Here is a 13944-nt window from a genome sequence, read left to right on the forward strand (position 1 = left end):
ATTAGAGATGAAGTAGAATCCCAGCGCTCTGTCGTCACTAGTTACCACAGACACAAAGTCATAAACCCCGCATATTTCTACAGTTTCTCTTCTTAAAATTTGATTTGAACCCTAACCATACTCACATACTTCTAGCYGTATGTCTAACCTTGAATTATTAAGACCAAAGAGCGAATTTTGTTTTGACCAACTTTGTGGCTGTGGTTACTAGTGAAAACCCAGCCCTCGAATGAAAGGACAGCGTATTTACGTAGCACGCTCAATAGCTAARTTGATTTGCGAGCGGGAGATTTTTGTTCAAGGAAAGCAAGAGAAACTGGTGGTAAGTGGACGCTGTTGTTGTAACATTGGACATCCTATTCATCACTTTAAATTAACCTAAGCTAGCGACTATTTTGAGCGAAATGTGGATAACTCAGTCAGCGTTAGTGAAGTACATGTAAACCAAGTCACAGACCATTTCATTGTTGGCTCAGCTGAACAAATAGCGTAAGCTAGCTACGTTTCATAACACAATATCGGTCGTATTCAAAGACTGTTCAAGTCCAGTATTTAACGTTAGTAAAAGAAAATCACTACAACACCTATCTAGTTAAGTCTTATATGTTCAAGTACATTTTTATATGTGATAACAAGATGCGAAAAAGTCATCAACAACTTGACTAAGTTAGCAAGTCAGTTGCAATTTCCAGTTGTGTAAACTAACGTTAGCTAACTAGAATAATTTTGGATTACATTCCAACAAGAAAACAACCCTGTCTTGATCAAGTTGAATAGCATATGAGTGTGTCTCAGTAACTAACACAGAAGGAAACGACTATATGCCYTTCAGTTTCATCCTCTGTGAAAACAACTTATTTTATGAACTTAGCAGACATACCTCGCCTGTCCATAAAAAGAGATGGCTATGAGAAGCGAGGCCAGGGTAGAGGCAGAGGCAGAGGTAGAGGAGGAGAGCTTTGGACCACAGCCACTGAGCAGACTTGAGGTAGGTGTTGGAGCATTTATGCCCATACTAATTTATCTGGGTACAGTATTAGATGTGTGTTTGGCTGATATTAACTGAGGATATTCCCTGTACTAGGCTGAACTGATGATCAATATTAAAATGTCTAAACGTCAAATGCATGATGGTAGTGTAATTTGCATTTTTCCACACAGCAATGTGGCATCAGTGCCAGTGACCTAAAGAAACTGGAGGATGCAGGGTTCCACACCATTGAGGCAGTGGCCTATGCCCCCAAGAAGGAGCTGCTCAACATCAAGGGGATCAGTGAGGCCAAAGCAGACAAAGTCCTGGTTAGGTCACCTTCATTTACCAATCTCTTGAGTTTTTATTTTCTGTTCATTTTGTGTTGCCCACAGCTGATGTTAGGCCTGCTATTATGACTGAATGATGTTCCTATACCTCTATGGTAACTCCTTCAGGCTGAAGCTGCCAAACTAGTGCCCATGGGCTTCACCACAGCAACAGAGTTCCACCAACGCAGAGCTGAAATCATCCAGATCTCCACTGGGTCCAAAGAGCTGGACAAGCTGTTACAGGGTGAGGCTGGGGTCTCTACCAGTTAATTAGAACCTTAGTCATGACTCTGTTTTTCCACTTGCCCATTTTTATTTGTCACTATCATGGGTATGAAAGGCTTTCTCACTCTCTTTCAGGTGGGATAGAGACGGGCTCCATCACAGAGATGTTTGGAGAGTTCCGGACAGGAAAGACGCAACTGTGCCACACCCTTGCAGTCACCTGTCAGGTACTTGCCATGATGACATTATTTAGCACTAACAAAGGTAGACTTGGCTGTATACTCCTATCTCATCCAAATCACATCTGCTGACATCTTATGACAATAGCACTCTCAGGACATTGTTTGTGTTCTTGTTCTGTAATGTTTTCCCCCAACTCAGTTGCCCATTGACCAGGGTGGTGGAGAGGGCAAAGCCATGTACATTGACACTGAGGGGACCTTCAGACCAGAGAGGTTACTGGCTGTAGCAGAGAGGTGAGTTCTCTCATGGACCAACACAATAACAATGGAGTAACTACTGGGTTATATGACACTGACAGAGTGAAATTTGGAGCAACTATTCCACTACAGGAATAACGCACATTAATTTCTGTCTGTTCAGAGAGTTACCATAATACATGCTGTACTTCCTTCAGAAATCTGTACCACACTAGAATGTACTGTTGTTTTTTTATTAGGTATGGACTTGTTGGGAGTGACGTTCTGGACAACGTAGCCTACGCTAGAGCCTTTAACACAGACCACCAGACCCAGCTGCTTTACCAAGCCTCAGCCATGATGGCAGAGTCTAGGTCAGACCCCCCCTCCCACCCTCTATCCACCCACCCGTATATCCACCTTCCCCCTATCCCCCATGCATCCTCCCCCCTATCCCTCATCCAGCCATCCTCCCCCCTATCCCTCATCCATCCTCCCCCCTATCTATCCATACTCCCCTCTATCCATCCCTGCCTCCCCTCGATCTATCTATCCCTCCCTTAACCCTGTTCCTGAGGGTTCTGATCCTTCAAATGTTTTTCTATTTCTCACATTCCTTGTTTTCCTTCCATGTTGATAGTATTGCTTATGACATGAATTGAAGTGATCTGGAATAAGGCCACTACCCTCTGGTCACCCAGTCTGCAACGCTATAGGTCTCTCTCTCAGGTATGCCATGCTGATAGTGGACAGTGCCATGGCCCTCTACAGGACAGACTACTCAGGGAGGGGAGAGCTTGCTGCACGGCAAGGCCACCTGGGACGCTTCCTGAGAATGCTGCTGAGGCTAGCAGATGAGGTAAGGCCAGGGTTAGAATTACAGGGGCTTTGTCTGTTTGCTGAATTCCTTATCCATGACTCAGGTGTTGATCTAATAAAATACATTTGTCAGTAATGTTCTGAACGCTACTTTATTGGCACATTGTGTATGCACAACTCTCTTCACAGTACGGTCATAATGCTAAACTTTGTCTCTCTCGTCTTGTCAGTTTGGCGTTGCCGTAGTGATAACCAATCAGGTGGTGGCCCAGGTAGACGGTGCTGCTATGTTCTCGGCAGACCCTAAAAAACCCATCGGTGGCAACATCATGGCACATGCGTCCACTACACGGTGAGTAGCTCCATTGACCCCATTTGGCTTTGCAGAATAAAGAATGGGGGTCAGTTTTTTACATTCTGTTCCCTATCTGTTACGTTCTAATGGTTTCTAACATAGCATACCACTTAAGCCCCTGGTGTTCTAGAGCAATTTAGCTATCTAGCTAAACCTCTCCTTGTTTTTAGACTGTACTTGAGGAAAGGCCGTGGGGAGACGAGGATCTGCAAAATCTATGACTCGCCCTGCCTCCCTGAGTCTGAAGCCATGTTTGCCATCAACGCAGACGGGGTGGGTGATGCCAAGGACTRAGCTCAGCTGGAACCATGCCAAGGGGTGAGAGCATGGCTGTATTTCATGAGGCCATGCCCCTCACCCGCCACTGTAGACTTGCACAATGGCAGCTCTTTTATGCTGTGTACACTTCCCTGAGGTAAGGGCTAATATGGGAGATGCTGGCCATAATGGGTACTTTGCATGGAGTGTTGTCTATTGCCCTGAGGAACATGCTTAGGCCAACACTGTATACAGATCTGTATGGCCCTATGAAGCTTTGAGAACCAGAGTGAGCTCAGCTTCACAAATGTGTGGAATTTTTTTCACCAACCCAATAGACTTAAGATAATACAAGAAGAATTAACTCCACTGGAGGATATGGACTTATTATTTAAGAAATGTGTTGTATTGTGACTTCGGTGTGTCAAGGATGTCTAGTTTTCTACAAGTGTTCTTCATTACAACCATTGTTTGGATTTGACATTCCCACTGTATATCAGATCTATTCTATTATTAAGAGCAGATGTTTGAGTAAACATACCAGTACAGACTCCTTGACACTCCATTTTCCCTATCCATTACAGAACTATACTTTCTGTATAAGATGCATTGTATTAAAACATTTGATCATTAGGATACCCTGTCTCTGGTCTACATCTGAAGTTATTTGAATTCTGAATTGGGAAATTAATTATTTGTCAACTAATGACCAATACCAAGGAATTGTTGATCCTTTTTGGCAACAGATTACCATACGACAGTGGATAAACAAAGATTAATTTTATATATGCATTTAGCTAAAGTCCTCGAATATACTGCAAGTAAATCCTTCCTATAGTATCGGGATCAGTAGAGTAAAAAGCTTCTCAAACCATGACATTCATTAAAGGACTTTATTTCACCAGGTAAGTTGACTGCGAACACATTCTCACTTACAGGAATTGTATTTGAATGTTAAGCGCCCTATTGAAACCAACAAATGGAGGAATATAAATGCAATGAGTGCTAAGTAAACATTATCTTTTAACAAACAAATAAATAATCAAAGGTAAACATTTTCTCAAACAAATCAAAGGCAGCATAACACTCTGGAATTAAAGTAGATAACCTAAGGGTCCATGCTTGTTCTAAAATGYTATTACATGGACTTAAGACTGGGCTTAGTTCATTGAAACATTACGCACTAAATCTTAATAATCATGCTAAATGATTTTCAGGACATGTTTTAATCCAATTTGATTTTACATTTAGAATAAGTTGTCAACATTTTCACAACACCATCTAAACAACGGTAGGGCTGATGTTTGTACAGGGGGATTAGTCCGATCTAAGTTACTCTCCACACAATGCACACATTTGGTCAACAACCAAACAWGCTAAATTACAGTAGTACCGGTTAGATGAAAGTGCTTTGAAAACAAAGTACATTTGTGAAAAGTGAAAAAGGCAAAGATCATTCTGGAAAAAGGTACTGACTGCAATATAAAWARCTCACTCCATATTGATTCAGTGACATAGGAAGTTGAATATCTACTTGGCGTACTGAGGAGAGGGAAAGTTGTCGGTAGATGTTTCTAGTACACAGCTGATTGGGTGGCCTGTGATGAGCGGACTAGTTTGCCAATGGCCATCCAGTGGCAACTGCTGTGTCCTGCCCTATTTGTCCCCACCGTCGAGAGAAAGCTCAGTCGCTTTGTCAATCAAGGCTCCCAGCTCTGCCTCCAACTTAGCACTATCCTCCTAAAGAATGAAAACAAAGGTAAGTGCTGCCTAGCAAAGTCAACCCTGTGTGCACAGTGAATGCTCATGTCCATCCCAAAGAAATGTCTGCTTACCTCACTGGAGCCACTAGGCATCTTCAACGCCAACAGGGCCCAGTTTTTGGCCTCCGACACATTCCCCAGCTCCTTGTGACACTAGAAATCAAAACCACCAAGAGGACAATCAGGATCAGAAAAGTTAACTAGTGTAAAAGTTACAAACTGGAGAAATCCACTGTTTAATTGATCTTGTCTACAGAATTGTATTTCCAATACCTTGGCGATGTAAAGTCTTACTGTCTTGGAGAATCCTGGGTTCAGCTCCTCTGCCTGAAATCAAACAAGGTGGAATAAAAAAATAAAACTGACAAAACATTAAAAAAAAAAAATTTATTCTGTATAGAGGCTAGCAGTCGATTTGGCTTTGGGCAACTGATTAAGTACCTTGAGGAAGTTTCCAAGGGCGTCGTCGAGAGTAGATGTTGGTGGATTGTCATACAAGGCAGCTGCTGCCTTCCTCTCCAGCCAGCCAAGAGTGGAAACCTACAGAGGAAAAAGGATAGGGAACACGGCGGCACATTTTAGTTAGCATAGGACTGGTTGTATGGTTGTTTTTAAGTCAAGTCCCAAGATAAGGATTTGGGATAAAAAGCTTGTTCTGCTTACCTCATAACACCAGCGCCCCAATAGGTAGAAACACAGTGGGTCATCGTCCCTAAGGGCAATCGCTCGGTCTAAATGCTCCTAGCAGAAAGGGTGAATAGTGCATACAAAAGTCACTTTTATTGTTTACCGGTGACATTCACAATTGTTTTCTGATATAGATTAGACTTTATGAACGGAGTACTTGGATGACATTATTCCAATAGGATTCTGAATAGAGTAACAAAAACACACCTTTAGAATGTGACTGCTTTTCAGTTTGCTATGCATAGTCTCGTATTGGGAGGTAAGGCCTGTGAGAACAGCAAACCTGTGGAGTATTGAAAGAGATTAAAAATATATATCTTACCATTTTGCAAAGGGTCAGCACAACATCTCTGACGGTTCAGTGACTCACCACTTGTGACATTCCGCATTCAGGCCATTCTTCTTTAGAGCGAACTCTGCTTCTTCACGACCTGTGGAGAAAAGATCAAAGGTCAAAAGCAAACCATCTGACAGTGCATGTTAAAGTGAGAGTTCACGACAAAATCAAACGTTTTCTTTACCTTGTTCTGCATAAGACTTCTTCTCCTGCTTGTCCTCAGTAGAATCATACATGTCACTGTAGGCACGGGCCAGTCGCCATAGAAACTCCCTGCTGTCGCCATACTGGTATCACAAAAAAAAAAAAGATATGACAGATGTAGCTAGACTGAAAAAAAAATATTTTAACAACTTCAGCAACATGAAAACAAAATTTGCCACAAAAGATCCACATTCTCAGACTCCTTTAATTTGGGCTGACCTGTAGCTTGTTGGCAAGGAGCAGATGGAAGCCCTCTGCCTTCAGCCTAGCATCACCCATATGAAGGATATCACTCTGGGCCAGGAGTAATGCCAACTCCCCACTTGGCACTTCAGCCATCACCTCCAACATCTCCTCCTCTTCGTCTTCCTCCTGTGGTTCCTCTCCCTCCTCCTGGGAGTCCTCCTGGCGTAGAGTGATGGTCGTGGCACAGCTCTTGTCCTCATCGGATTCCTCCTCCGGCTCTCTTTCCGCCTCCTTGTCGGTCTCCCGATCCGTGTCCCGATCCGTGTAGTCTGACTCAGCGTTGGCGGTGGAGTACCTGAGACAGTATAGGCAGACAGTTAAGGTCACTACAAAAGTATAGTCCAAGGGCCACCCACCAAAATGGTGTTGTTCTGTGACCCAGGAGACAAAACTGCAAAATGTCAAAAATATTACATAGGTAATGTTATGAACACGGTTTCAAACTTGTAAAAGTTGCACATTAGTTATGTTTAATAAAAGTGAAGATTTTTTGTCGCAAAATTATTGCGCATCTTGTGTAATTTCCCTAGTAATGTTCTGACATTGCCATGTTTCACCTTGGTTAATTTTGTTGCACACTGCCTCACAGAACTATGTGAGATCAGTGCTCATCCTTGCATAAGCTCAAGCAACACGTTACCGATCCTTCAATGATCCAGTTGAACCCCAAAACAAAGAAATGTTTTAACCATATACAGTGGTTCTCAGTTAATCTAAGACATTTTGGCAGGTGTATTTAGCCTACAAGGGACATCGTTGTTTTGCCTGCTAGCCAAACTAAAGACAGCACAACGTTTTCTAGATAATACAGCTCACAAAACATTTAAGGTCCCGACAGCTACATAAAGCGCTGTTCTGGCATCTGAACAGCTTTCAACAGCTTTTTATCTCGTATTATTTCAGATTCCTCAGGTCTAGTACATACCTTGCTTTCTGCAAGCATGGACAACAAAATGTGAGTAACATTTTACAAGTTTGAACCACACAGTGTTCATATTCATAAAATTATGTATGTAATGATGTTGAAACTTTGAGGTTGTTTTCTGGGTCACAGAATGCCTTTTCTGAAGCCTTTTTTGGTGGGTGGCTCTTGGACAATTAGCCCTATGCTCATGTTCTTACAATGCTATCTATCCCATGCAGTGATTGCAGTCCATGCTGATCTTACCCTCCCTCGCTGGTCTCCCCTCCATACACGCCTTGACTGGCAGAGAAATAGATGGAGCTGGAGCTCATGGAGTCAGTGCGTTCCCGATGGCTGATGATGTGGCGGCGTCTGCGTGCCCTCTGGCTATCCTCAACACCCTTCCTGCACAGAGCAGCAAAGAGACATTCAACATACATGTCTTGAACAAAAGACACTGAACAAAAAACCTGAAACATGATATATCCTAGATTCAGTGTCCACTTGGTGAACCCATGTGGCCACCACCACTCACTTGACATCCTGGATAATCTGCTGGGCGATGTCCTGCAGGCCGGTCCTGAGCTCAGCCACCTCGAAGCGGAGGGAAGACACACAGGTCAGCACCTCATCCAGTTGGTTCCTCAGCTCCACCTGCTGCTCAGGGGACAGCCCCTGCACCACCGCCTCCAGGGCCTGCTGCTGGGCCACCACCTCTGAGGGACAAACGGAGACAGAAGAGATATAGCTAGGTTGTCTGGGGGGGTGTATAGACACACACCATTGCAAAGATACTCATTACACAGGTGCAGACAGCTGGACACACACAAACGGACAGTCTCAGATTATGCTGCTATGCCATGCAGTGCTTACCACCTACCTTGTTCAAGTGACTCCATCTGAAGGGGTGCTCCATCTGGGCTGTCTATCAAGTACTCAGGGGGGTTAGTCTGGAGTAATAATGTTTGAGATCTTCTTCTACTAATTYCTTTGTAGATTATTAATGTAATCAAGCCTACACCCGCGGTGGCTCCTACACCCAGTCCTATCATCCAATTTCTCCCTAACGGCTTCATGTTGTGCCAAATTGCGACCATAGCAACTTCTTTAGATAACTTAGCTAAATAAGATTTTGTTTGATAATTGCCTTGGTCTATTGATAAATGTCTAGCTAGCTAGCTAGATAAATGAYTTATAGGGTAACTGGCAATAACTTTCTGTCCGTCTCGAAAACCCTCATGGTAGCGATATTGATAACATTACCCACTTTTGCTTTCGAAATGATCTGACAGCTAGCTTACTTACTAGCATAGATACAGTGAAATAAACGCTGAATTGTAAGGTTAGCTAGCTATCTTGCAATCAATAACGTCAAGCTAGCTGACATCTTTAGCTTTGTTAATCAATATTTAGCATTTGCTGTAAAAAAAATAAAGATCTGCTAGCAAGCAATGTTAGCTAGTTAGGAACGATTAATATCGTCACCCTCGGCTCTAGTTGTCAAAACAAGACGCTCGCATCGTGGTACTACTGACAGTGTGACAACTAGCAATCCTTTCAGGAGAATGTCCTTAAATTATTTTAGCTAGCTACCTACTCTATTCCCGTCTGCTGATAAGATACGTTTAAACGGTATAATGTAAGAACAGTAACCTTAAAAACGCCACTTTCGCTTGCATTTCGATCTGTGCCGAGGGGGACGATAAAAATGCTGGACTCCATGAAACGTGTCACATATGAATAATTCCGTCGAGAAACGATGTTTCCATAAACGTTTCTAAAGGTCTTTGGGAGATTTATTATGCTACCAAAAATKATGTTAACCAGCTATTTAAATTACCACCACCAAACATCAGTTTTATGATAGGTAAGGTTCTTGCAAGTCAATTATATTCTTTGTGTTTATCATTTAGGCTACTTTTCCAGTGTAGCATTTGTTTGTAGCACATGTGATTGAACTAGACCAGTGCAATCCAAACCTATTGCTGGAGAGCTACCGTCCTGTGGTTTTTGCTCCAACCCTAGTTTAGCACACCTGATTCTAATAATTAGCTAGTTGATAAGAATTAGTTTACTTAAAACTGGAGATGGAGTGAAAATCTACATGAGGTTAGCTGTYCAGCAAAAGGGTTGGAGAAACCTCAAAACTAATTTGGTGAGTGAAAATGGATCTAGGAAAACATGTTTTTCAATATCTTTTGGGTTTTCCAGTAATATTTCCTCAGCACCGAATGACAAGTTCACAGACAGAGTTTAAAACAATCTGTCATTTTACTGTAGCATAGAGCTAAAGGATATTAAAGATAGTGTCTGTTGACTTGTCATTGATTTTAATCAGTGCACAAACAACTCACCCAGTTAGCTCCCTCATCTGAAGCAACCAGAGTGTTATTTATCTCAGATGTTGGACTTTTTGATGTCTCTCTGTGTGGAAGTTTTTGTAAGGATACATAGATACTCATCAGTGCACTATTCTGCCTGGTAAGTAGCCTATTTCTATTTTCATCATTGATTTATGCATATGTTGAGAGCGACATGCAGTGGTGGAAAAAGTACCCAATTGTCATACTTGAGTAAAATGTATAGTTACCTTAATCAAAATTTACTCAAGTAAAAGTAAGTCACCTTTTAAAATACCACTTGAGTAGAAGTATTTGGTTCTAAATATACTGAAGTATAAATCATCTCAAATTCCTTCTATTAAACAAAGGTGGCACCATTTTTGTAGTGTCTTAGCTCTTATTACTTATTTATATAATAAGAAAGACTCTGAATACAAGAAATGGAACTGGAGCTTCACATTTACTGAAATGAGTTAGTACCAGAATAACATAGAACAACCTGCGCATGACCAAGGGTGCTCCATTCTTAAAGGGGACATCAGTAATTAACAGAACATAACAATTTTATTGTTTTTAAAATGTATGGATAGCCAGGGGCGCACTCAGACATCATTTACAAAATAAGCATTTGTGTTTAGTGAGTTAACCAGATCAGAGGCAGAAGGGAGGACCATGTATTGTCTTGATAAGTGTGTGAATTGGACCATTTTCCTTTCCTGCTAAGCTTTCAACATGTAACAAGAACTTTTGGGTGTCAGGTAAAATGTATGTAGTAAAAAGTACATTATTTTCTTTAGGAATGTAGTGAAGTAAAAGTTGTCATATATATTTATAGTCAAGTACAGATGCCCAAAAAACTACTTAAGGAGTACTTTAAACTATTTTTACTTAAGTACTTTACACCACTGGTGACATGTATGTCTGATACAATGTGTTTTATTTCACTACAGCCACACAATTACCTCAATGTAATGTAAACATGTGTTGTGGCATTTGTGCAAGAACTAATTGGTCATAGCCATAGCAAATGAGAAAAATGCCAGTCCAAAGGCCGAAATGCATTTGAGAGGTCATTTGAAATGTAATTTTACCTTGCATTATCACTGTGCTTTAGGAGACTGGTCCAACAAGGTTTGGTGGTGAGTTTTCAGACCCATCCATAATAAATTACTTATGAGCCAGAAAGACATTTGGAAACAACTTGTGATGAATTTGAATAATTTACTGCTTTTTAAAAGAAATTCAGAATCTACAGAATGTGTAGTCTAACAAGTGTTTTATTAACATGCCTTCATAGGGCAAACAAATGCCCTAGTGTTTGAGTTTCTTTATGAATTTACAACAAATACCCAAACACCATTGTGTTTGTTTATAAAGCCTTTGTCTGCCATGGGTTTGCAAGGTATGAACTTTTTATTATGATGCATAAGGCAAATAATAACTAGATACTTACATTTACAGTTGGGAGTACCATGTGGATGAGCCTCCCTGGGTGATTCTGGAGAAGCTGGGCTTCTCTGCAGCGACGATGACAGGTGTGGGGCAAACACAGTTGTGGCATCTACTGTACACAAGCACACCATGTGACAGTCATTACACACACCACTGGGTGTCGCTACTGCAACAAGGCATGAGTGTTTTCACCACAGTCAGTYAGAATTGTACTACTGCATCACCGTGTTTGATTGGAGGGGTGTCCATTGTCAGTTTTAACTTTGGTGAGTATGTTTTTTTTCTCTAATGTATGTCAGTGTCATTTTATTGTTGATGATAGAATATGATGTGGCTACAGTACTGATGTCATAGTGTAACTACAGTGCCTTCAGAAAGTATTCACCCTGCTGGACTTTTTCCAGATTWTGTTACAGCCTGAATTTAAAMTGGATTTTGTCACTGGCCTTCACACACTACCCCATAATGTCAAAGTGGAATTATGTTTTTASGCAGTTTTATAAAAAAGCTTAACATTAAAAGCTGAGATGTCTTGAGTCAAGTATTCAACCCCTTTGTTATGGCAAGCCTAAATACGTTTAGGAGTCAAGGTTTGCTTAGCTTGCATAATTTGCCTGGCCTCACCCTGTTTAACTACCTCATCTCTGTACCCCACACAATTTTCTGTAAGGTCCCTCAKTCGAGCTGTGAATTTCAAACAGATTCAACCATATAGACTAGGGAGGTTTTCCAATGCTTCACAAAGAAGGGCACCTATTGGTAGATGGGTACATTTTATAAAAAATAAATTTTAAAAAGAGACATTGAATATCCCTTTATGCATGATGAAGTTATTAATTACCCCCAGTCACTACAAACATACATGCGTCCTTCCTAATTCAGTTGCCGGAGAAGAAGGAAACCGCTCGGGGATTTCACCATGAGGGCAATGGTGACTTTCAAACAGAGTTTAATGGCTGTGATGATAAAAGAACTGAGGTTGGATCAACAACATTTTAGTTACTCCACAATTATAACCTATTTGACAGAATGAAAAGGTAGCCTGTACAGATTTTGTTTTTTCAAATGTGCATGCTGTTTGTCAAGGCACTAAAGTAAAACTGCAAAAAATGTGGCAAAGAAATTAACTTTGTCCTGAATACAAAGTCTTATGTTTGCGGCAAATTCAACACAACACGTCACTGAGAATCACTCTTCATATTTTCAAGCATACTGTTGGCTGTATCATGTTATGGGTATGCTTGTCATTGAAAAGGACTAGGGAGTTTTAGGCTAAAAAKAAACAGAATAGAGCTAAGCACAGGCAAAATCCTAGAAAAGTTGGTCTGCTTTGCAACTGACACTGGGAAACAAATTCACCTTTCAGCAGGACAATAACTTAAAACACAAGGCCAAATATACACAAGGTGTTTACCAAGAAGACATTGACTGTTCCTGAGTGGCCTAGTTAGTTTTGACTTGAATCTGCTTGAAAATCTATGGCAAGACATGAAAACGGCTGTCTAGCAATGATGAACAACCAACTTGACAGAGCTTGAAGAATTCATTTTTTTTTAAAGAATGTGGAAATGTTGCACAATCCAGGTGGGCAAAGCTCTTAGTCTTACCCAGAAAGACTCACAGCTGTAATCGCTGCCGATGGTGACTCTATGTATTGACGCAGGGGTGTGAATACTCACAGTATGTAAATGAGATTTCTGTATTTCAATAAATTTGCAAAAATGTTTTTACTTTGTCACTATGGGGTAGTGTGTGTGTGTAGGTAGTTGAGAAAAATATAATTTGAATTCAGGCTGTATAACAAAATGTGTAATAAGTCAAGTATGATCATACCCCTTTCGAGACATTCAAACAAATTGAGCATTGATGTAGCTACATTCACTATTGCACATACAGTCCTCTGTCACTAAATTGTTGCTTGTGACAAATCTTATGTTGCACATTTGGTATCATGTATTTTAAGACATCAGTAAATCACAATAAGGTTACCCCAGTTGTGTTAATATTTTCTCATCATATGCTGTTTATTTATGACTGCAATGTTCCAATCTATTGTATTTCTCTTGCATACGAGTGGGAATTGTGGAAAGTGTTTTGTACCAGTGGCCTGAGGCGCTATACACAGATTTTGCATAAGTAGATTTTTATGAGTTTCGTGTGAACCTGCCACAGAGTTGAAGGGGGATGTTCATGCTGTTTCTGTCAAAGTCATCAGGGATGGAATAAAGGTTCACTGGCAAAGTAAGTTTTATTATTGGCTGTTTTCTTGCGCTCTCTTCACAACTCACAATACCAGTCACTGACAGACGTAACCTAGAGATCTTATCCGATGAGTGACATCCCTTATTTGGCTACAACAGGTCTAAGGTGTGCAAAGTGAGTGTCTGCCGCCCATATTGCTCTGTGCATTTTTCGCAAGCTTCAGATTAATTTACCATTTGTCATCTTCCTTCTGCTGCGGAGGGGAAAAGCTTATGGAATCTGAAATAGCCTGGTAGGCTATTTCTCACAGGGGAACATCACCTGAGCATGTTAAGAGATCTGTGCAACAGTCTCAGATCAACAGCACTGACACACGCTTACCTCACCAGACATGCCACCGGGGGTGTTTTTACAGTCCCCAGGTCCAGA

General features: G+C 41.2%; 2 protein-coding genes across 3 annotated transcripts; one reads left to right on the forward strand and one right to left on the reverse strand.

The window, feature by feature from the left end:
- The first annotated feature begins 231 nt into the window (after nt 1-231).
- On the forward strand, nt 232-3764 carry LOC111973380 (DNA repair protein RAD51 homolog 1-like). 2 transcript variants are annotated; one of them, XM_024000726.2, is given in 10 exon segments: nt 232-322; nt 872-988; nt 1162-1299; nt 1429-1546; nt 1663-1754; nt 1909-2003; nt 2207-2320; nt 2676-2805; nt 2996-3117; nt 3291-3764. In XM_024000726.2, coding segments are annotated over 9 exon segments (1140 nt in total). In that variant the 5' UTR covers nt 232-322; nt 872-901; the 3' UTR covers nt 3535-3764.
- A 493-nt stretch (nt 3765-4257) lies between these two features.
- rmdn3 (regulator of microtubule dynamics 3) lies at nt 4258-9251 on the reverse strand. The gene is made up of 12 exons (XM_024000362.2): nt 8400-9251; nt 8055-8235; nt 7784-7924; nt 6589-6910; nt 6350-6452; nt 6199-6259; nt 6036-6111; nt 5805-5882; nt 5583-5681; nt 5415-5468; nt 5214-5294; nt 4258-5118 (listed from the first exon to the last, which is right to left on the reverse strand). Exons 1-12 carry the CDS (start codon nt 8614-8616, stop codon nt 5035-5037), a joined length of 1497 nt encoding a protein of 498 aa, XP_023856130.1. The 5' UTR covers nt 8617-9251; the 3' UTR covers nt 4258-5034.
- Between the last annotated feature and the right edge of the window lie 4693 nt (nt 9252-13944).

Source organism: Salvelinus sp. IW2-2015, linkage group LG14, assembly GCF_002910315.2.
Source record: "Salvelinus sp. IW2-2015 linkage group LG14, ASM291031v2, whole genome shotgun sequence".
Taxonomy (NCBI): domain Eukaryota; kingdom Metazoa; phylum Chordata; class Actinopteri; order Salmoniformes; family Salmonidae; genus Salvelinus; species Salvelinus sp. IW2-2015.